Genomic DNA, 24,279 nt, shown 5'->3' with positions numbered 1-24,279 from the left:
TGGTTTCGGACAAAGCTCGGCACAACATCGAGGGCCAAAGGGCCTGTACTGTTCGACAGCCATCTTAACAGCATCATGGCTGTATGTACATCAGATGGATTACACCTTCAATGGCAATTAGGGTTGGACAAATGTTGATCTTGCTCCAATCTCATGAACTAAAAAGGGATTGCATACAACTTACTGATTCGAGGTCGTTTCAGAATCAAATTGAAAGAAAAATGACGTGACTTCAAACAAATCAATTTAATTAAGATTTATTCCAAAATGCAAGAATACATCTTCCCAGCATCAGTACCACATTTATACATGTGAACTTGTAAAGAACAACCTTTCTTTGAAAATAATTAAAATTGTTGCTGGTAAATGTAGAAAATTATCAATAAATACAAGCACTATCGCAAAAAGGTGAAGTTCCCCCATGTACTGTTTAACATTTGAATGTTCACTGGCTAGTGTTCACTGTAGAAAAGGCTAACTACAGATAAGTGACATTTGTGCAATTCACTGCTCTAAAATATGAATCCAGTTGAGACTATACAGTGGAGCCTGAGTTATCTTGCTTCCATTATTTGCATTCTCAGTTATTCACAAGATTGCCAGGAGAGCTTGTGGAGTACTTCCAGACCATTCTTCATTCAGCTGGGTCTATAGCTCACTAACTATCCAATAATTGGTGAAAATCACTTCGTACAGCTGATGTTTTAGGAGACAAGACTAATGGATACAAGGATGACAAAACTAAGAATATTCAATTTTAAAAATAGAAAAGCTTGGGTGTTATCTACATGTGATGAGGCGGTCTGAAGACACAAATGAAGGTAAAAACACTCGCTGTTCGACTGAATATCGGACTTCCAACCACCTATATTTTAATTATGCAAGAGGGTTCCCCTACCCCTCCAGCAGAAGATAACTGGGGTTCCACTGCAAAGTTCTCCCCAATACAAGACATTTACACTAAATCAGATTGAGAAGTATTAATGGTTTATTTTACTCCATTAACAGCTGTGGTGGTAAACAAATAAGTCAGTCCATTAGTCACGAAACCATTTTCTAAAAAAAAATACAAGGGCTAATACCGTGTCTTGTTGAACAGGAAAAAACATTTTTGAAAAAGATAGTGGGTTGTACACATTGAATAAGACTACCAAGTACAGACAAAGCTCAAAACAAAGAAACCAGCTGCTACAAACGTTTGTACATCAGAATCTTCGTGGAGCACCCCCTTTGAATGGCTTAAAACGAGTATCTCCTGATCCATGTATTCCTTTGGCGCTCGAGACATTGCTTCCTTGCATTGTGTTGTTGGTGATCTGCACAATTCTGTTTGCTACAGGACTAGTGGGCAATGAAAAAACAGTAAGATACTAGTGAAGAATTTCAATCAGTGGCCACAAACAATTTGCACCTATACCTTGGTACAGCAAACACTAAACTGAAGCAAATCACAGTCACTCAGCAACAGAACATTTGTTGCAACTATTTCTATAACACGATTAAACCAACAATTAATATTGTGTGAACAGGATGCAGCAATGAAAGCTGCGGTGTGAACCAGCAATCTGCTGGACACTGTGCACAAAAATTGTGTGCCATTCATAAAAAAAACTTTTGCTACTGGAGTTTTTAAGTGGAAAGGAAAAGGAAGCATTGCAAAGCCACTCATCCGTATCTTCAGGAGACCTCATCTCTAATCTGTGGAGCAGGAACAGTTGTAGTGGGGGCAGGTTCTACCTTTTGGAAAGTGAGGATAATTGTGACATGGTTGCTCTTTATTTAGACGCGAAATCACTATTTGATCCTTTGAATATAGTGCTGTACAGGCAGATTAAATAGGACGTGTAAAATGTTACAGCAGAAGAGCGAATGTGGAATTGATCCTTGGGGATATCCTTGTTTAATTAAAATGTAGAAAATATTTATTGAACTTCATTTTGTCCCTACACTGAAACACTTCCACTACAGGTCACGTGGAACACTCCTCTCCTTCCCCCGCCAAACACTGATTGTAACTATCTCTTATGCAAGATGAATTTGGATAGTCTCAATTCAGGTTGTGGTAGATGGGCAATGCGAATACCTACAAAGCAAAACTAAGGAGACATTGAGTACATAGCATGTTACTGGCAGAGGCCACAACAGATTTGTGCAATTACAATGTCATGAAGTAAGTAAATCTATTTCAGTGAACGTTTGTATGTAGAATCTACATCTCACCTGGGTTTTGTAAAATAATTCAGGAAAGGAGTTAGTGTTGGCAAGGCTCGCATTACCCATCCCCAATTGCCCTCGAGGTGGCAGTGGGAAGCTATCCTGAGTACAACGGGGTGGTTCACTGAGCCATTTCAGAGGATAACGAAGAGTCAGGAATCTGCAGGTGTGCTAGTTTCATAGTTATTTCAGTAAAATCCATGTTGGTGGACGTTCATTACTTGCTCATGTTTATCACAGTCTAGTGACCATGAGTAGAAATTTGCAATGTGCAGTGAAGGACAGGGTTTAGCCTGGACACTAATTTGGCCAAGTCGGAGATATCTAAAGTTGAACTAAGGAGCAGAATGTGCTTTACAAGAAATATTTTAATAAAGTTGAAAGAGAAACAAATAACAGCTTTGGGTGATGTATTGATTGGACACTAGCTTCTGACCCACAGCACTATGATTCAAAGGGAGAATATCACTCATTGTAGACTCGTGATTTTGGAGCAACTACCAAACTACTTGATAAATTAGGAATTGCAATTAAAGACAACTGTATCTGCGTCCTTTTGTCATCCTCAGTGAAGGTTCACTATTTTGGCTGAATTTTCTGGTCTAAAACACACATCCTTTTGCAGTGAAACCAAACTTCTTGAGGAAGAACCAAAAATATTCAAAAACCCTTCAAAGAGCCTTGAAAAAGAGGTCACAAAATCACAATCCATAGTTTTAAAATTGGGCATCCTTTCCAAAGAATGGCTAAATTTTTACTGGATCTTTCAAAACAAATAAAGCCAAGTCAGCAGGCTCTTGAGTTTTCAACTTAAACCCAGTGTGCAAGTCTCTCAGATCATTCATCACCTGCATTTAGTGAGAGAAATCAATCAGATCCTCCCAAGTTGTGTGGGGCCCAGGTCCTTATTGACAAAGATTTGCTCAAGAGCCTTAAGTTTACACAATGTCATTAGAATGAACTAATGGAACGAAGATTCTGTATGAACTCAAACTTTATAAGCATTAGCCTTTGGAAAATGCTAAATCAAACCATTGATTGGCTACAGGATACCAATGGGACATATCGACTATTCTCTTAGTGGGGAAATGCTTAGGAAATCAGAAGGACAAAGGGTCTTGGGAGTCCTTGTTCCTGATTAATAAGGGGATCAGGGGTTATGGGGAAAAGGCAGCAGAATGGGGATGAGAAAAATATCAGCCGTGATTGAATGGCGGAGCAGACTCGATGGGCCGAGTGGCCTAATTCTGCTCCTATGTCTTTTGGTTTTATATAATCTGGGAATGCTGTGAATTTAAAGATGAAACTCAAATACAAAAGTTACTAGCAATGGGTTGCAGAAAGGCTCAGGACAGCCTGGTTTCAGGCACTATATTTTTATTTGATGATTATCTTCAAATGTAGGAAGACAAACATCACCGTTATGTTGGGAGCCACAGGCGTTACAATTAATTGTGCAGGATTGACAGGCAATTATTGGATCAATCATGGCACACAACTAGCTCATCATAATTGAGGCGATGTCTTACATCTAGCATTTCTTTCTCACAGGCATCATCCTTGTAACCAAGGGGTTGAATGATTGAAGCAGAACATTAATGAGACTCGGCTTTAGTTCATCATTTTAGCTTCTGGATGACTCGGGGGTGAGAGACACAGAGGAGAGGCCCAAAATCTGACTTCCAATCTGTGCTTGGCCAGTCTCCACTCCATCAGCAGAAGGAACGTGTGGCTAACAGCTCTTGCTCACCACTATCGTGTGACCTTTGGGCTGGAAAGGTCAGTAAATAAGCAGTCAAAACACAAGATTTCACTTAACCACAAATTAGGCAACTGACTAAAACTGGAATTTCTGAAATATTTCAAAGAAATAAAAAGCAACAGCCCAGTGACTAGATTGACTGAAGCACCAACATGTAGTGCTCAATCTTAGCAAGTCAAACCCCTAAATCAACCAAGTTCTGATGTCAGCCACGCTACTGTACGGAGATTCAGGAATATGTATATATAACTGTCTACTTTATCCATTATCTTCATATTTGCCACTGGGCTTTCCATGTCAGATACTTTTCTGTAATGCTCGATTTATAGCAGCAAGTGATGAATATGGAAATCTCATGCTCAGATGCGAATAAGATGATTTAAGTGTATATGCTACCACAGGATGATTAACAATAGTTGCAAGCTTCATGCATTTATTTCACAAATCAATAAGTTAAAATTCTAATTAAGAAATATACTGGCATGAAACTGGAGTCTACAGACCTAACATAACCATCAACACTTTGGCAGAAAAAAAAAGGGAGAATGAGAGATCCAGTGTGACAGCCTTTCCTCATCACACCCCCCTCCTTAAGATATATTGCATCAAGCGTCAAACAATGCGCAAGGACTACCCAATGTGGAGATGATCGAACTTGGAACAATTTCATCACCATCCAAAATCGTGCAATTGAAGAGTTAGTGCAATTGAAGAGTTAGCCTATTTAAGTTTTTATAGACTGATGCTTAGATACCAGCACAAATATTTCCTACATAGAAAGCAGAGCAAGAAAACATGGAAAATAGGAGCAGCAGCTGGCCATTCAGCCCTTCGAGCTCATTCAACATGATCATGACTGATCCTCCATCTCAATGCCATACTCCCGCACCCCACCCCATTCCCCGTGATGCCTTTAGTTTAGAAACTATTCAAATGGAAGCACTCAATACACATCTTGGTTAAGTTGAGAATGGTTTTAATGCATTGTAAAGATTTTTCTTTTACAGGAAAAACAAGTTTGAAGTAATTTTGCCAACATAGATACATCAATATCCCCATAACATTTGACTATACGATTAAGCAAATTATTCTGATGGATTTGTATTCCTCGATGTTTTATTTATATTGTGAACAAACCTTTCACTGTAAATGACTTAATAGGCATCAACAAACTACCCCAAAAAAAGCTAGAAGCAATACACTTAATTCAACTAGGTTTTCAGAAAGAGTGAGCCTGTTTAATATAAAACCAATCAAAAATGTAACATACAGAAAGAATTTACAGTACATGTTTTAAGATACAGGCAATCAAAACAGCTAACACAATACAACTTTAGTACCTGGATAGTGGAATCATGCCAGGACCACGGCTGTCACTCATTCGCCTCATGTCTTGATAGCCACTGCTTTGAGAACTGGGTCCACCGTGCCAACTGTTCCGTGGTCCTCCTGATTCACGACCATGACGTTCCACCACTACATGTCTATTATCATGGTAGTGAGATTGCTGGGGAGAGAGATGGCAGAAAGTAAATCAGCGCAATCATCGCACTTCCATCTTACAGATTTATTACACCATTACACTAGATCCCCAAGTGAAACCTTTAAAAATTATCTACTGGTTGAAACACAAACAGTAGATAAATTGATGTTTTCCCCCCTAAATATGCATATTTTAGTAAATATAACAACATCTGTTTGATTATGTAACTGTCAAATAGGCTTGTATCTGTTAACATTTATACATGTCACATCAGGAATATAAAATGCATGTCACTCAAGGCTGTAGGGGAAATTAAATACAATTATTTATAAAAGCCACTAAAATCCCCAAACAGATCAATTACTCCCAAGCACAATTAAAGGGGGCACAGTGGTTAGCACTGCTGCTTCACAGCACCAGGAACCAGGGTTCAATTCCCGGCTTGGGTCACTGAGTTTGCACGTTCTCCCCGTGTCTGCGTGGGTTTCCTCCCACAGTCTGAAAGACGTGCTGGTTAGGTGCATTGACCCGAACAGGTACCGGACTGTAGCGACTAGGGGAATTTCACAGTAACTTCATTGCAGTGTTAATGTAAGCCTTAACTGTGACTTATAAATAAACTTGAAACGTTCATCTCTTCTGTACCTGAGTATTACCGCCTCTGTCTGCTATTGCAGGTCTTCCTCCATCTCGGCTATTATAACCAGTCATACTGCTCGGTGGTCCACTTCGCATCGTCTGTCCAGATCTTTCTGGGCGTATCCGATCTCTCTCTCTCGAATTCCTAAGTTGTAAAAAAAAATGTCAAAGTTTACTCACTGATTGCTAAAAGTTCAATTGCTAGAAGTTACATTATTAGCTTTCACCACCACAAGTCAATAATAATAAATCAGTTTTAAAAGGCAATCTGTGTTTCACAGTAAAATACATTCTATAGATTAGCTTCACTGGCTTACAGCTCAGCAATGCAGAGTTGGAAGAAATTGTAATCCAACCATCTGGTGTGCACTAGCACGTGGCAAGGTACTGATGGTAAATCAATCATTTTGAGGGGGTCTCTTAGGCAACAATCTCTCACGACTAAGAATGCTGGATTCTATAATCATAAAGGAATCCAAATGCATTTTCTAAGAATCGCAGGTTCAAAATTTATCTTTCCACAATTTGCTGCAATCTTTTGATTTCTCTGACTTAAGTGATGCTGACTTCAACCAAATATTAATTGTCCCAGTGACAGTAACAATTCAAAGATTAAAATTAAACCCCACCTCCCTCCCAGGAATGCCAGTCGGCCACAAAAAAGGTCATTTGAAAAACAGAGGCAATATATTCACACACCAAGTTATGCAGCTGTAAACAAACCTGGTTTAAATGTGAGTGAAATAAAACATCTTTGATTTCCAGATACGCTACAAGCGGTAGAACAAATTCCACGTTACCTCAATTCATGTTTAGTGGAGCTCATGCCACCACTCGGCTTCCAATCATCGGGTCTGGAAGTATTATGACTTGGCCGACTGTGATGGACTGCATGGTCATCCATCCTATTTCGGTCAGGAAAACTTCTCGATGGGGATATCTTTTGTAGATGTTCATGCCCCCTGCTCCCAGCCGAGCGGTCCTGAATTGTTACAGTTCGCCGGTCCTCTCTCTCCCTTATTTCTCTCCGCTCATTATTTGCGTGAAGTTCACTTCTTTGTTGGGAAGTTGGTCTTCTGGAGTCACTATATGGTTTTGGATATCTGTTATACCCAGCGTCCTCTCTGCGACTACCAGAACGATTCTTCTTTCCATCTCCTTGATGGTTGTAACGATCACCTCGTCTGTAAATTTGGGGAATAACATGTATTAACCAACTTCATATCAGCAATATTTTGATCTTGGCATAAAATGCTCATCGTAGCCTGTCAGGATCTTACTGAACTATTGTTCGAAACAGATGGGTTGATTTTCTCTCGGGTGCCCCATCCTGTTCAGTATGACAGGGATGCACACCAAATGCCTGAGAGATCAGGAGCACCCCATCCAGACAGCAGCCATGAACCAGTGTTCAGAGCTTTGGTGCAATGCACCCACATGCCAGTAGTGTGCGCCGTTGGCAGCATTTTCAATCGGTGCGATGTTTATTTTTCACATACCATGGCCGTATTCAATCTTCATAATGACCAATTCTTTCTTTCCAACTCTAATCATTTCTGCTCAACCGATCACGCAGGCTAAAAACACATCAGGTCTCACAAGCTGTGGTCAAAATGCAGATGCAAAAGGTAGCACTCACCTATCAAATGACGATGGTACCCTGTGGTCAAAGTCATTGTAACGGTTTGGATCTTGACGACTGTAATCAGAACCGTGACTAAAACGGGCGTCATTGTCCATGGCCCTCCTTTTGTGTTCATTCCAATAGGGCTCATCTCGTCTAGATATGACGACATTTACAGATTTTAATTACTTTCAGAATATTTTAACTAAAAAAAATTAAATTCAAATGCAAAATGTCACAACAGCCACATTTCAGGTGAAGAGAAAACTTGCCTTTTCTGGCTGCGTAATTGAAAATAAACTTGAACTTTTTAAAACCTACAAGTTTTACTCCACCTTTGTCCAGAAAAAGCTCAAAGCATTAGATTCCCATGTGTTTGACACCTTTAAATATCATAAAACTTTGCAAAATGCTTCACAAGAAGGGGGAAGCAACAGGAAAACAAGAAAATTTGGATCTACAAGAATGGAGATTCTTGGGGAGCCGGGGCAAAAGGAAGTTGCCGAGGTTTTGGAAAGATTTGTAGATTTAAGACAAAAATTGAGGCAACTGTTTTGGGGTGGGAGGGAGGGGTAGTGGCAAGGAGGTAGAGAAAGTTGCAGACGATGAGGGTGATGGCAAGCAGATTTTATAAGATTGGATAGGAGTAAGAAAGTTCTGGGTATATTGGACTCTGCACATTTAGAATAACGGATGTTAATTAGATGAACATCTGTCTGGCAAAGGAAGAAGCTGGAACCAGTCTGTCCTCAACACTGGGTTTATTCACAAAATCCAGTACAACTGAAAAGCAGATTACTTTTCCCTTGCACACAGTTCCCGCCACCAAAAGGTGGAAACTGATTCTCAAATCTGTGCCCTAACCTTTCCCTAGTTTATATCAGTTGCTCTTAATCACAACTAGAGCTGACTCAACCGTCACTGCATCTGAAACTTTCACACCATCTCCACTGATGGTTCAGAAACCTGGACAACAATCAGCAAAACCTTATTTTTCATTCATAGTGAAAGCTGCCGAGGGCAGGGAGATCAGATTAATGCCTTTGGTGTGAAAACAATAGTTGTATATTAATCAAACGAATAGACGACAAATTATCCAATCACAAACTTGCAACTTACGAACATACCGGTTATCTACATCATGTGGACGTTTTAAAGAATTTCTTCTTTCCTGTTCGTAGCGGAGTTGCTCTTGTTGCCGGCGAAGCTCTTCACGTTCACGGGCAATGCGTTCGATTTCTTTACGCCGTTCCTGAAGCATTGAATTGGTACAAGTGAATTTTTTTTTCCTGAGCCATGACTGTTGTGTTGTCAGCCTTAGACCCACTGATATGCAGTGTATTAGTGAAACTGTTCAACTCAATGTTGAGCCCAGGATGTTGTAAAGTGCTTAAATAAAGATGAGGTACAATTCCTTGAGCTTCATAAGAATAGTGTTGGAAGCCAAGGGCAGCGAGGTCAGAATGGGGCACAGAATTAGACCGAAGTGAAATTCGCCACCCCATTTCCACCTCTGTCCGTACTTGCTCATTCCTTCCACTTTATTCCAGACCTTCACTGTTTCTTCATCCTTCCACCTACTCTGCTGTTTTCCCACTCAACTGTAGACGCAATCTCATCCATCAGTTTAGTTACTACAAAATGTTCTATGTTTCTAAAATTTTAAAAAATCAACTTCAATGCACCCAATAGTGTTCTTTTGAAATTGTCCCCAAAGTCAACAGAAAATCAAACTTTAATTGCAATATTAGTCATGCAAATTGAGACACCAAATTAGATCCAAACACACAATCTTAATTTGCAAATAACCCCATTAGGAATTCAGACTTAATATCTCAAAAAAAGATAACCTATCAGAGTATTAACTCAAGTTTTGCAGCCAGTATTGAATATCCACTTACGATAAATAAACTAGATTCTTCCAGACATGTATCTAAAAGAAACAGTTTGCATTTAAGCTAAATTTATTAATACTGGACTATTGCATCTGATTAGCTTGTTTTGCCAGAGTGAGGTACATGGGTCAGCATCTTGGGAAACTCATTTTAAGTTAACTTTGCCATTGTAAGAAAGTGCCAACTCAAAGCCAAGCACTTCACAATTAGGTCAAGATAGCAACTGAAAGGAAGGACAGCACTAAAGACTCCAGACTGATGAGCAATGCAGAAATTTGCAAACTGATTGCTTAAAAAGTGTGCAAAGCTGAAGATGGAGAAGCAAACTTCATGTTTCTTCTGTCAATTTCTCATTGGATGAAGAATAAGTACCAATGACAAGGGAGAATCTACCCCACGATGTTTGAGCTACATCTCTTGGTAACTTATCCTCGGAGTTAGCACCCACCAGCCAAGCCAAGTTGTTTTGACAAAAACACTGTCTTGGCTCGTGATTAGCTATGTGATTAGGTAGAAAGGCAAATTACAAACTTGTAACAAAATCAAACATTCCGAAATGTGAATCCGCGTTGAAAAGCTGAATGGAGAACCTGTTCTATACGGATGCGTTCCCTTTCTAAACGTTCCCGTTCCATCCTCTCTCTCTCAAGTTTTTGTTTTTCAATCTCCAACCGTTCTCGTTCTCGTTGTAAACGATCACGTTCTTCACGTTCACGGATCATGCGAATGCGCTCCCGCTCACGACGCTGCCTTTCAGCTATTTCACGTCGCCTGGTTAAAAAGAAAGTTTGAAAAATGCAAAGTTCATACACCTAGCACAGCAGAAATCTTACACCTAGTCAAATGGAAACTTTTTGAAATATGCATGATGTACAAAGCAAAAGGCTATTATCGTGTAGTCTGTAATCGTTGGAGTTATGTGCTGTTGATAAAGAATTTTAAATCTTAATTTTGAATTATATCCAACTGAAATAACCAAGCCTGGTATCATGAGAAAATTATAACAAAAACTAGCAAAGAATAGGAAGTGCAAAAAAATTAGTGTGGCTAGCTCTCAAATTCAAATCCAACCAAAATTAGGGGAAATAATGTGTCCTTCTATCAGCCTCTAATATAACGAGAGATTAAGAGAGACTACCATCTGTATAGCACTGTTAACAACCAATTAAGTCTAGTTTGATATACAATCACGGTCGGAATGTAGGAAACACACCATCTGATTTGTGCACTCAAGGTTCCACAAACAGCAAGGTTTGCGGATAAGCAGATGACCTGAGCTTTTATTTTTAAAGTGAGGTTGGCCAAGGAATAAAATGTCGGCTAAAATTCCAGTGCTTCTTTGAAATAGTTTAATGGGATCTTTTGTTACACTTGAGAAGGCAGATGGGTTGGGATTAATACCTGAGACAGTGCAGTGTTCCTACAAGAATTTTGTATCCGTTTTTGGGAAGGAAAAGTTGATGGGGTAGCTCTGCTAACAGTTCGAAGGGACAACCTAGGTCCAGAGGATGCGGAGCAGATTTGGGTGGAAGTGACAAATACCAAAGGAAGATAGAGAGTGGTAAGAACATTGTATAGGCCCCCGAAAAGTAGCTATAAAATTTAAGTCAAGAGATAACAAATGCATGTGAGAGCACTGCATTAATCATGGGCGATTTTCATTTAGATTTAGATTGGGCTAATCAAATTGGAAATGGCAGCCAAGAGAATGAATTCGTACAATGCTTTCAGGATGGTTTCTTGGAGCAATATGTAATGGAGCCAATTAGGGATCAGACGATTTTGGAACTGGTAATGTATAATGTGAGTTTAATAAATGATTTTAAGGTTAAGGATCCCCTCGGAATTAGTGATCACAATATGATAGAATTTAGCATTCAGCTCAAATGTGAGAAAATTGGGACTGAAATATCAACGTTAAATTTAAAGAAGGGGAATTACAAAGATATGAGGTTGGAATTGACCCGAGTGGACTGGTCATGTAGATTAGTCAGCAAGACAACAGGTGAGCAGTGGCAAACATTGAGGGAGATATTTCGTAACTGCGAGCAAAAAAAAAATCTCAATGAGTGGGGAAGGCTCCAAGGGGAAGAACCACCAAGGAGTTCAGGACGGTATTAAGTTGAAAGCGGAAACAGAGTTCCATTCTTCTGGCCCAACGCTGATTCGGAATGCAGCAAAGAAGCACGAAAAAGAAATAATCAGGAAGGAGAAAATAAACACAGGGCAAACCAGTGAGAAACATTAAAAAAAACTCTTGTCTATTTTTTTTAAAGTACATCAAAGGGAAGAGAGCATTGGCTCCTTAGAGAATGAAACTGGGGAAGTAATTATGGGGAACAAAGAAAAGGCAGAAGAGTTAAATAGATATTTGGTCTTTACTGTAGAGAATTCTACAAGCATCCCAGAAACATTTTCAAGGATCAAGAGGTTTTTAATCAAATTAGGAATTAAGGGTTATGGAGGGAAGGCTGAAGAGTAGACTCAGAGTTAGATCAGCCATGATCTTATTAAACAGCAGAGCAGGTTCGAAGGGCTGAATGGCCTACTCCTGCTTCAATATCTTGCGTCATATGGGACATGAGCAAGGATGAGTGGCCAAAGAGAAAATGGTCTGATAATTGTGTGTTGAGGTTCATTTAATTACGCAGTTACGATCTATAGTGAATGTAAATGTTTCTCGGCCACTTCAAGTGGGTCAAATTATTAGACGACAAGTGGGTAGAAACATTAGTTTTACCTTTGCTTACCTTCTATATTTTTTTGAAATCAAAATGGCCTCAACGGTTTAGTGCTTAAATACAGTTATTCAGGATGAAGTAAATATTAACACCAGAACAAGACCAATTTCAATTGATCCAGTTTGCGCATAAATGATGGTTAATGGAGTGGAAACTTACATTTTCATAGGAAATATATATTGCAGGTTTGATGTTTTCCTTGGGCTCCAATTGTTCAATCTGATATTTGTCTGTATTTTAAATTTCCGTGTAATCTAATGAGATTGGCAACGTACTTGACATCAGCAAAATGGGCACTAATAATGGGGTCAATGTTGAATCTAACTTCCCAATTGTGTCCACAGAGGATACTCCAGACCATGATCTAACACAGCAAAATTGGTTTTCTTTGTACCTCACACAGTCGAATATACTCCAGTTCCAAAGGTAGCTGCTGTAAATTGCAAGCTTAAGTGAGCTTTCACATCAACTGTGATATTATGCACGTCAATTTCCACATATACATGGGTGACACTCAATTCTGCATCACTATCATTTCCCTCACCTCTTCCCATCTTCAATTTGCAATACTTGATGTAAAGAAATTTCCTCCAATTATATATTAGGAAGACCAGAATCAATGTCTTCGATCCATCAAGTCCAACTCTATTCCTTAGCCACCAATTTCATTTTTCTCCCAGGCTAAAACAGACTGTTCTGACCTCAAGATGAGCCTCCAACCCTTTATCTGTGCCATTACTAACACCATCTCTGTAACATTGCCCATATCCATCCCATTTTGGCTCATTGGCAGCTGAAACGCTCATCTATGTCAGTATTACTTCTAGATTGGACTATTCTAAAGCACTCCTGACCAGCATCCCAGATTCTATTCTACTTGAGATCATCCTAACTTCTGCTGTGAATCCTTAATCACACCAAGTCCTGTTCATCTATCATCCCTGTGCTTGCTGGCCTACACTGTTCTTGATTAAGCAACACCTCGACTTTAAAATTCCCATCCTTGTTTTCAAATCCCTCCATAATCTCACCTCTCCATGGCTATCACCTCCACAAACAAACTCCCCTAATTCAGTTCTATCCCTGATTTCAATCACTCCACCATTGGTGCTCATGCCTTCAGCTGCCAAGGTACTAAGCTCTGGAATTCCCTCCTCCTCCTCTCTACCTAGCTTTCCTCTTTTCAGATATTCCTTAAAACCTAAAACCTACCTCTGACCAAGCTTTTGGTCATCTGAATGAATATATCCTTCTGTGATGTCAATAATGCTGCTGCAAAGCATCTTGGGTTGTTTGTTTATTAACTTAAAAGCCTCTGATTACATACACAAATTAATAGAATCCCTACAGTGCAGGAGGGAGGCCACCTGGCCCATCTAGTCTGCACCAACTCTCCAACAACTCTCCAACAGAGCATCCCACCCAGGTCCACCCCCTGCAATGCCATGTACTTACCCCTCTAAAAGGACAATTTACCATGGCCAATCCATCTAGCCTTCACATCTTTGGACTGTGGGAAGAAACTCAATCACCCAGAGGAAACCCAAGGAGACACAGGGAGAATGTGTGGAGTTTGCACAGTCAACCAAGGCTGGAATAGAAACCCGGTCCCTGGCGCTGAGAGACAGCAGTGCTCACCACTGTGCCACCATGCCGTCCTGTTACGTACACAAAACTGAATCACTAACAGATTTCTCCAATCATATGGTGACAGCCACAATCGCTAAATTTATTTAAGCTGCTTTTATAAAATTCATAATTCATCCTCATTCTGCAAGATTACAAATGGATTGCTGTCTTTTCTGTCCACACAATCGTTGATGCTAATTTTCAAGGACAGTCATGTTTAACTTTTCATGCTGGTCAATCAAGCTGAAGCAGCTTTAGAGAGGAGAGATGAGCGTACAAGTAGAGGCGAGGCCTACTACCAGCTGTTTTATCACCAGGAAAACAAATTAGGTGCACAAAAGTACAGCAAAACTCAATTGAATCCCGAAACTCTCACATACTGATCTAAAAGGGCCTTCAGGCCAAGGTTGCACAAATCTGAAAGAGTACATTTGCCAGTCATTGCCATCAGGGAGGCTGGAATTACTGGGGAGAGAAAGAGAAATTAAGTTTGTACAGAGCAGGCCTGACCTGGATGGCAAGATAGTGATAACACTGGACATTTAGCCACTCAAGCTCAGTTATTCTTAAGCCAAGCTTGCATCATATAGTTTAGTAGAGTCCGTAGGTTGAATCTGAGAATCTCTATCTGCAGGATTTGCTCAAAAATGCTGGACCTTTGAGCTGATTGTTTCAGCATTCGCTTTCAGATTTTAGAATAATCTTTTTAATCCTAACTGAAATGTACAGGCTTTGGAAGGGGAAGTATCTTCCGAATAATTTATTGAAGACACTCTACGAAGTAGTAAAAGCAATATATGGCATTATTGATAAATGTTGAACTTAAAAATATTTTTATATGGTGATCTTAAACCAAGTTCCATCAGCAGTGGGAAAGGGGAAATAAAAGCTGCACAGTTGTACCTCTAAACCGTGTTTGCAAACTCTGTTCTCTGGAAGTCAGCAGTCAGCTGCCCAATTTCCTCCCAGTTAGCAGCCATGCTCAGGGATGTCCCAGCTCTGCCTTGACTCTTGGGCTACAAGAGGATCTTCAAATGGTCCCAAGGTTTGAATTTTGTCAAATGGCTGAATTACTCTCCTCTGGATGCAGGCGTCACTAACTGGACTGGCATTTACTTCCACCCCGAATTGCTGTGGAGAAGGTGGGGGTAGCCATGCTCCTCTTAAACCACTGCAGTCCATATGTGTACGTACAGCCAATCACAGTGCTGTAAGGGAAGGAGTTCCAGGACATCGACCGAGCAATGAAGGAACAGCGATACAGTTCCAAGCCAGGTTGGCGTGTGACATGGGGCTATCATCCATCATCATTGCCTTTTCCTTTCTACATTGAAGTTGAGAGTTTGGAAGGTCCTGTCAAGGAATTCTTGGCAAATTGCTGTAGTGCATCTTGTGCATCTGTGCCAGTGATGGAGGAAGTTAACGTTTCGAGTGGTGGCAGGGCTGCCAAGCAAACAGGCTGCTTTGTCCTGAATGTGCGTGTTTATAGAGCTGCATTCAACCAGGCAAGTAGAGAGTATTCCATTACACTCTTGGATCTGTGTCTTGGAATACACACTTTGGACCAAGTCTCTAGAGGGGGTTTGAATCCTCAAGCTTCCAATTCGACTGTCCTACCATGGAACCATGACTGACAATATTGAGATTGCTCAATTCATCTCAAATGAACGCAGTTTAAATAGGTGTGAATTCACAGCACTGACAAGATTATTCAACCTTCTCTTTTTGTGAGTTAGAAAATCCCACCTACCTTCTTAATTCTATTGCACGTCGTATGCGTTCTAATCGGATTAAGCGCTCTCGAATTTTTTGCTGTTTTATTTTTTCGAATGGCAGAATACCCTTTCTGTCCCTGGAATTTGGTTTAGATGGAATATGTTTCTCTTTGCTCCTTGAACTAGATGTCTATAAGTAAAGGAAAAAAAAATTGAAATCAGTATTACAACTTCAAATATGCTTGAGCCTGTCAGTGCCAATTATATCAACCGGAAAGGGTAGTGACAAGCATGTTACTCCCTCCCCCAGTTAAAGCAGGCCTCGTTTCCATTTAACCTTTCTTCTTCTCGATAGCAAGAAGATTTGGAATTAAACATGTTGCAAATTACAAGCTTAACCCATCTTGATCAAATTTAAAAATAGTACAATAGCTGTAAAGGAACAAGGCTTCCTAAATTGATGTAGGACCATATACAAAAATTAAAACCAGATCTATACCTACAGAAATAATTGGACAGTTTCATTCTAGGACCGCAATCAGATTACTCTACTCTGTCAAGTACAATTTTTGAAATTGTAAGTAGTCCAAAATTAAGTAATACCACAATATCCTCTCACTCCACCATGCCTTCCTAGTTTCAGCATTTCCATGGTTAATTTTGAAACAGTATTAAAATCTCCCTTAGGTGTCTTCATTACATAATTTTTGCATTAATCTGGGATTAGAGTTTTCCTTTAAATTTCTAAAACCTTCAAATACAGAATTCAAATGATTGGCTGTTACCTTATCACTATACTTTTAACTGAGGTGGTTTGGATACTCAATATTAGAAAATGGAGTGAGTTATGGAAGGGAAGGGTTAAATAGATGGACAAATCCACTTGCAAAAGAACAAAGATGAGAAGAATTTGACACATGTAACCCTTTTGTAGATATTCACCTGCTCACTCTTGCCTTTCTTTGCAGTTTTCACACTAACAACAGGTTCACCTTTAGTCTTGTCTATAACCACCATTCGATGAGGGCTCTTCACACCTACAAAATCAAAAGAATTTGTAGAAAATTAATGAAATTAGACAGGAAATCAATTACCCAATTATGTATGCAAGAGTTACCCCTTTTTGAAATTAATTGCAACTTTACATAGTTGCATAAAAACTTGTGTACAACGTAGTTTGCACCACAGATTAAAACCTTCATTTTAAAATGCACTTTTTATAATATCTTGTGTCAGAATCAGAAATACATACCCCTTCGCCTCCTTTCATCCACTCTTTTGCTATGGTCGTGACTACTACTCGTACTCTCCCTCTCATCCTTTTTCATTTCTGGTTTCTTTGTGGAGCTTGATCCATCCTTACTTTCTTTTCTCTCTCCAGGTTTTTCAGTTTTCTTATCCTCTTTTTTCGAAGAAGTTTGTGTCCTTTATATTTAAGATGAGAGAATTTTAACAGCTAACATTAATGGGCCTGTTTATAATTCCAGAACTTTCTAAACTAATGCTGAAGTATTATCTATAATTATGCAAGTGGATTTCCCAGGACATTTTTTTTAATGAAAAGTGATGTTATTGTAAAAAATTGAGATAAATGCGGTGAAATAATCAATCAAATGTATGATTAAAACTTTTGATTGGTTTATACACAAAAATCCTAAGTGTTTCTCATAGTCAGTCGATTAACTTTTTAAAGATGGCAATGGAGTTGGGGACCACACTAGACACAAAGAAACAATGACTTCATGTAACCACTGTCTAGTGGCCAGATTCAAACTAGTGTTTGATCTTTGACAAAGCTTAACTGAAGTAACAGTTTATGTTGATAAACATGGACTTAAAACTGTGGCCATAACTATAATAGCAGGCACGGTAGCACAGTGCTTAGCACTGCTGATTCACAGCTCCAGGGACCTGGGTTTGAATCCCGGCTCGGGTCACTGTCTGTGTGGAGTTTGCACATTCTCCGTGTCTGCGTGGGTTTCCTCCAGGTGCTCCGGTTTCCTCCCACAGTCCAAAGATGTGCAGGCTAGGTTGATTGGCCATTCTAAATTGCCCCTTAGTGTCCTGGGATGCATAGGTTAGAGGGATTAGTGGGTAAATATGCAGGGATATGGGGCTAGGGCCTGGTTGGTGCAGACTCGATGGGCCGAATGGCCTCTTTCTGCACTGTAGGATTCTATGATTCACTGTGGTTTGTGAACTGGAAGCACGCAAGATGTGCAAAATAGATTTCCAATCATATGAAAACTTGGTCAATATATTTCTAAACTAATTCTTAAATTGCTACTTGGTTTTTGGATATCGGATTCCAGTACATCTCATTAACATAATTGCTCCTTTATAAAGCTCTTTTGAGTAAATAAGATGTGTTGTGGAGGCAGTTTGACTAAGATAATGGAAGAATTTTCATTTATTTTCAGGTCTACGAGGAAAAAGGGAGGTGTGGAGGTGGGATTAGGTGAATTGCAATTGCAAAAAGCTGGCAGCAGCACAATGGTCCAAATTTGAATATATCTACAAAACACTAAATAAAGGAGCAGTCTTCACAATTCATGGCAAGTCAGAAAACAAAACTGCGTAGAACCATCCTTTTTTGAACAAGAAAACTAAACTTTAAAAGTAATCATGTTGTACTAATTACTAATATTTATCTGCATACTATTTGCAAGTTTTATCCCTCCCTGCTGGCTAATTAATTATCAAGCTAACTGATCTCAGCTGATATATCAATAGCCATATATTTGTCCAGTGGACCATTGTGAGAAAGGAGAGAGGGGAAAAGCTGTCAGGGATACTGTTCCTAACTGCTAACTAGCAACTCCTACTGAAGTGTGCATGCTTTGGCAAGATCAGACTCGGCTTTGATGTCCCAATCCTGGTGTTGCACTGTTCCGACCCTCATATGAAATGGGTGAGATATTGAAAGTAACCAGCACCTGAACTGTATTCGATTGAAGCTTCAACACCCTCAACAGTGGACATGGGAGAAAAATATTGGGAAGTGGAATGCATAAGAAAACTTACTTGCTAGTTGTTTTTCCACTTGTCGAACTCTTCTTATCACTGTTACTTCTGCTTGAACCGGTTTTCCCAGTTGCATCTTTTGTGCTGGATTCTTTTTTAAAAGGATCATTTTTGACCTAAACAGATGAAGAGGAGGTGGAATTTAAAGACCAAAATAAATCTTTTCAGGAGTAATGGGCAGATTAACCGTTTCCCATTTTAGAATTCAGACCTCAGGTGTGATGTTAATCTCCTCGGAAAACCACAACTCGTTTAGCCTTTTGGATTAGCACACCTGTATTCTCATTTTGAGCATCAATATGCTTGAAATTGAGAATAAACATTCAATAATATTTCTCCACAGTACATTCTAAAAATATTGTGCCTGCCTACACTTCCTACGACATCGTTCATTATAAATTCTTACTACTATATTTGTAATGGAAATTGGCCATGTAATTTTGCCATGCTGTCCATAAGTACACCTCCCCCAAAGTTGTGGCACTGCATGACTACCACTCCCACAGAATACAATTACAGCATGACAAGTTTACACAGACAGTTTCCATTTTAAATGGAAATATAAATACAAAGCTAAAATGTATGATTTGAAGTGAGTTTTGAACTTCTGGTACTGCTCGCCAGCCTCTACGCCTGTTTCACCTGAAAACTGCACCTGGTCCCGACTGAGATTGACTGGGTTATATATTACTATGATGTGGAGACGCCAGCGTTGGACTGGGGTAAACACAGTAAGAAGTCTCACAACACCAGGTTAAAGATATTACTAGACAATCCCTGGTAAATTAGAATTGAACAAAGTACATATAGAGCGGGATTTTCCAGCCGCACTCGTCCTGAAAATCCCACCTGAGGTCAACGGAGCTTTGCATGGTCCGTGTCCCGTCCACTACGATTCCCGTGATGGGCGAGATGGGAAAATTCAGCTCAAAGTATATTTCAACTGTGTAGCATTTTATCCGTTATATTTTGTATGTCAGATTAATACAGAAAATGCCTATACTTTGTAACCAGATTAAAATAATACTTTCATGTGCAGAGCAAGCAATGTTCCATAATTTTCAGCACATTTGCTGAAACCTATTTTGTCAAAAAGCTTTCAAAATTAAAAATGGAGCTTCAAACACGTTCATTTTTTAAAATCACTCAATTGCATTCCTTCACCAGTAGCAGCATTTCAGCCTGGGAGTTATCTCATTCAGAAAAGGCAAAGGGGAACGGTACGGACTGCTCATTTCTCAATTTTTCCGGTCTCAAGTAACCAATCCTCCTTGATATTTCTCTTACGCCTCTTGCCCAAATCTTGCTTTGTATTCATGTGATCTGATCCAAAACATTTTCACATCAGATTCAAGAATGTTGGGAAAAGTATGCTCTTGTTCCCTGCACTTAACAGGACCATTAACCTTAGAGTAGGTGCATCTGGATTTTTTTTTTGCTGAGACCATGACTGCGATTCTCCCATCCGTGCCTGCCACTTTTCTGGTGGGATCAGCCAGGAGCCACGTGTCTGTGGCCTTGAACGGGGATTTGCGCATGTGCGGGGAACACATGCGCATCTCCCAGAGCCGGCGAGCAATCGCCCGCCAGACCACGCTGGAAACCGGCGGGAAGGCAGGTAAGTCATTTAAATCTTTTAAAAATCTATTTTAAATATGTAGATTAGTTAATTACAGGTTCTTACAGGTCCCGAATGAATCTCCCACCTCGCCAGGAGTACTTCATTTCGGCAGGGTTTAGACCAGCTCCCCATGCTCAGGGAGCTAGCGGGAGACCCCGCCAGATTGAGGGGAGGCGCAATCGGGGCTCGCAGGCTCAGAGAGCCCCCTGGCAGTGCCAGCCTGTGCCCCCAATGCTGCCCAAGAGGCAAAGAGCCCATGCCCAGGGGGCACCTTGGCATAGGAACAATCGGTGGAGGTCCCGCTGCCACTCTGCATTGGGATCAGTCTGGAATGGAGGGAGGGCAGCGATTTGGAGAGGGGGGGTCTGCTGGGGTGAGGGGATTGCCACTGCTTGGGGGGAGGGGCGAGGGGGAGCTGGGCGTCAGGCCGGGAAGGGGGGTGGGGAGAAAGAGAGGGGTGTCAGGACTGGCCCGGGAATCATTGTGGGGGCTGCGATCGGGGCTTACGGGACAGCACTGCGGGGGGTCCTGAGCTGGCCAGCAAACGGGAATTTGACAGTTTGGGGCCACTGCGCATGAACAGTTTTGCCGCCATTTCAGCACTTCTGGGAGAATCGCCTCCCACATTTCTAAAGGGTACAAGTTCGAGTAGAGGAATTAATTTACTCAACTCAAGCCTTGTTCAAATGAGCCTTGATAATGGGTGCCAGCAAATCATTCCACTGTGGGTTGCATCACAGATTAGCTTGATTCAGTCTTCACGCCTGTGCATCCACTAGATCAGTTCGTTTTTCTCAGTGACAACCAAGGCCATTCCACCATCACAAAATCAAGTTCAGCACCAGTCGGGATAGAACCTGAAAACTTCCTGATTTTTACACCTCAGCATGGCGCCACTGCAACTGAACACTGGAGTTATCAATAATACTGTCTTGTGCACTTACTTCAGAATAGCTTACTATCACTCACATTTTGAATCCTAATAGGAAAAAGGGGGTGAAAACAAAACTATTTTAAGATCGTGAACCGAACATGAATACCCCTTGTACCCCACCTCAACTCTCAAAAGCATAGTTTGTTAAAAACATTCCAGTAGTTCTGTAAATCTAATGTATAAATATTTTTTAATCCAGACACTCTTATGCAGGAGTGTATGAGTATGGCCTTAAATTATACCACAAATGGAACGTTCAAAGATTGAGTGTAGTTAAGATGAATGTATTCAACTATTTATTGCACTTTTTGCAGTCACAAAACACCAGAATGCAGAGTGTGCAACAATCAGGAAAGGATGATGAGCGAGATAGAGACAGTGGCATCTGATCTCTACTGGTCTATTTTTGTTGAAAACAAGTCTGTATGTTAAGTACCAATAAACTTTGAAATTAACTAATCTCTTATTCTGCTTATACAAGTGTGTCTTCATCACCCGCACATTTAAAATCATTGGCAACATCATCAAGAATAGTTACCTTTTCAACAGAAATCTGCTGTCCATGGAGCTCAGTGCGATGAAGGTGGGAAATACACCTGGACATTTCTGCACTTGAAGACATGGTCACAAATCCATAACAACGAGCACCAGGACTGCGTGCATTGGTTACTACTTTTGCACTCAGAACCTAAGATAAGAGGCATACAATTTACAACGACCCTTCATTAATATACTTACAAGCATTCTTAATGTTTAATAATTCATTATTCATGGGACATCACACAAAAATTATGTACCTTGCCATATTTACTAAACAGGTTCTTCAGATCAGCTGCTTTAGTATTTGAAGACAAGCCACTAATCCATAGGTTCTTGGTTGAACTGCTAGTGCTGCCACTGCTACTCCCAGTACCGCTATTAACACCCCCTACAGTACGGAAGAAAAGCAAAACCACTGCCATTAATCATTTTACTAAATTATTTGAATATTAGACTGACAACCTCACAATCATAGAACTATGTTCTATGTTTGATACCTATGAATTGCAGATCACGTTCACCCATCACCCCTGTACTCAATGATCTACATTGAGGCATTGATGGTTTGGGAGCCAATTTTTAAATTCCCATCTTATTTTCAAATCCCTACATTCCTTCACTTCTCCTCATCTCTGTAACCTCCTGCGGCCCTATATTACATCTCTGCACTTCTTTGATTTTGGTCTCTCGAGTACTTTTTTTTTGCTTTATTATTGGCTGCTGTCCCTTCAGATGCCGAGGCTCTAATTCTGGAAATTCCTCTCTAGTCTTTTTTGAACCATGTCCAATTTTTAGTTAGTTGTCCAAATATTTCTGTATCTGAGTCAAATTGTGCATCGATAAGCTTGCCTAGTGATATTATGCTATGTTAAAAGGTGTTATAGAAATGCAAAATGCTGCAAGACCATTTCCAATATTCAAAGCAAACTGTCAAATTACAGTTACAACATGTTCCGAAGGACGAAGACTTAATCTGGTCTTACCTTTCTCATCTTTAGAAGAGGTTTTATCTTTCGAATCCTTACTTGAACTATGAACACAAAACAAAGTTAGAAAAAAAAGAAAGCACAAAGAAAAGTAGAGTTGATTTGTCGAAATACTACTGGACATAATTCAAAACACACAACAATGCATTTTCCCCATAAGCCACCAAAACAGAAAGATAACAGACGGCTAAATTAAAAAATTGTAACTGATTTCTGGCCACAAAGGTACCGAAGCCAACGTGTCCTACACTTGAACAGAACAATTCCAAAATCAACTCTTGCATTGATTTTCCGAAGTTGAATAAAGATCTGGGTTTGTGTTAATTCTATTCAGTGAGCAAATCACAATATTCTCCAGTATTCAGGAGTGGTTGTTTTGATTCCATATATGAAAATTCTCCTTATTTGACTGCGAATTGTTCACACCGGTGTGTTGATTGTTCAGAATCAATACAACACAAGGCTTTTAAAAAAATCTTGGCAATATCCAACAAAAAAATATCTAATATAAAAAAATAACTGTCAGCAGAGGGAAAAAAAAGCTATCAAAAATGCAAGCAGTCTTGCATCTGTTTTTTGTTTAAAAAAAGGCATCGTGTTAAGTCTCTTAAAAAGAATAACATAATCGGAGACCTAACAAGCCAGTGGATGAACCATGTTTAGTCACAAATGAAGACCAATCTTACTGTTGGTATTCAGTATCATAAATTGACATAGAAAAACAAACCTCTTTGCTTGATTGGATGCCCCAGAAGATGAGGGGCCTTTCTTTGAAGAATCTTTCTCTTTATCTCCAGCTTCAGCCTTTCTGGACCCTTCTCTGGTTTCCTTCTTTGCTGACTCTGATTTTGTCCCCTCCTCTTTTCTTCCTTCCTTATGGTTTTTCTCTTTCTTTCCCTCATTTTTGACTTCTCCCTTCACATCCTCCTTGGACTGGGACTCCTTTTCAGCTTTGGTCTTATTCTCACCTTCGGGAGTTTTCAAAGTTTTACCTGTTTCCAAGAGATCATCTCCATCGAAGTCCAATGTGATGGCATCTTCTGCTTGGATTGTGACGGAAATATTATCGTCATCCACTTCCTTCAAAGATGCACTGGGTTCAGTTTCATCTTGAACCATTTGTTCAGCTTCAGCAAGGCCTTGCTCTGAAGGTAGAGATTTAGACACTTCACGAGAACCGTCATCTATATCATCTACATCTGAGGGATTTAACAGGAATAAACATGGCAAAATACAGGTTTAAATGTCAAAACTTTTACCTAGAAGGTGACCTTATCATTGATATTAAAATAAATACAATTTACCTAAATTAAGAAGGTTAGAAAACTACAAGGTGCATGTGAATCTGAATTCCTCAGTGACAAAGTTATGTGCAATACCTTTAATACACAAGTCTTCTGTGGAAATACAAATATCCTTAGAAGGTGAATCCCAATTGCAGTCTTTCAACATAATGGAATCTGTCTTTTTCC

At 39.9% G+C, this 24,279-nt stretch overlaps 1 protein-coding gene across 4 annotated transcripts in view; it reads right to left on the bottom strand.

Moving 5' to 3' along the window:
• Positions 1-241: 241 nt before the first annotated feature.
• Positions 242-24,279, bottom strand: part of sltm (SAFB-like, transcription modulator) — a 46,797-nt gene continuing 22,759 nt past the window's right edge. For all 4 annotated transcript variants that reach the window (XM_078241417.1, XM_078241418.1, XM_078241415.1 and 1 more), the window contains 15 exons: positions 23,535-24,006; positions 22,805-22,851; positions 22,079-22,209; positions 21,820-21,969; positions 18,727-18,842; positions 16,955-17,127; positions 16,645-16,739; positions 15,738-15,892; positions 10,208-10,388; positions 8,850-8,974; positions 7,738-7,878; positions 6,899-7,282; positions 6,105-6,243; positions 5,317-5,483; positions 242-1,341 (listed from right to left, as the gene is read on the bottom strand). In XM_078241417.1, the coding sequence (XP_078097543.1) occupies positions 1,206-1,341; positions 5,317-5,483; positions 6,105-6,243; positions 6,899-7,282; positions 7,738-7,878; positions 8,850-8,974; positions 10,208-10,388; positions 15,738-15,892; positions 16,645-16,739; positions 16,955-17,127; positions 18,727-18,842; positions 21,820-21,969; positions 22,079-22,209; positions 22,805-22,851; positions 23,535-24,006 (2,612 nt within the window). In that variant the 3' untranslated portion in view covers positions 242-1,205. The remainder of the gene's footprint in view (positions 1,342-5,316; positions 5,484-6,104; positions 6,244-6,898; positions 7,283-7,737; positions 7,879-8,849; positions 8,975-10,207; positions 10,389-15,737; positions 15,893-16,644; positions 16,740-16,954; positions 17,128-18,726; positions 18,843-21,819; positions 21,970-22,078; positions 22,210-22,804; positions 22,852-23,534; positions 24,007-24,279) is intronic.

Source organism: Mustelus asterias, chromosome 24 (genome assembly GCF_964213995.1).
Source record: "Mustelus asterias chromosome 24, sMusAst1.hap1.1, whole genome shotgun sequence".
Classification (NCBI taxonomy): domain Eukaryota; kingdom Metazoa; phylum Chordata; class Chondrichthyes; order Carcharhiniformes; family Triakidae; genus Mustelus; species Mustelus asterias.
Note: the sequence above shows the minus strand (reverse complement) of the source record. Positions and strands in the feature narration are given on the sequence as shown.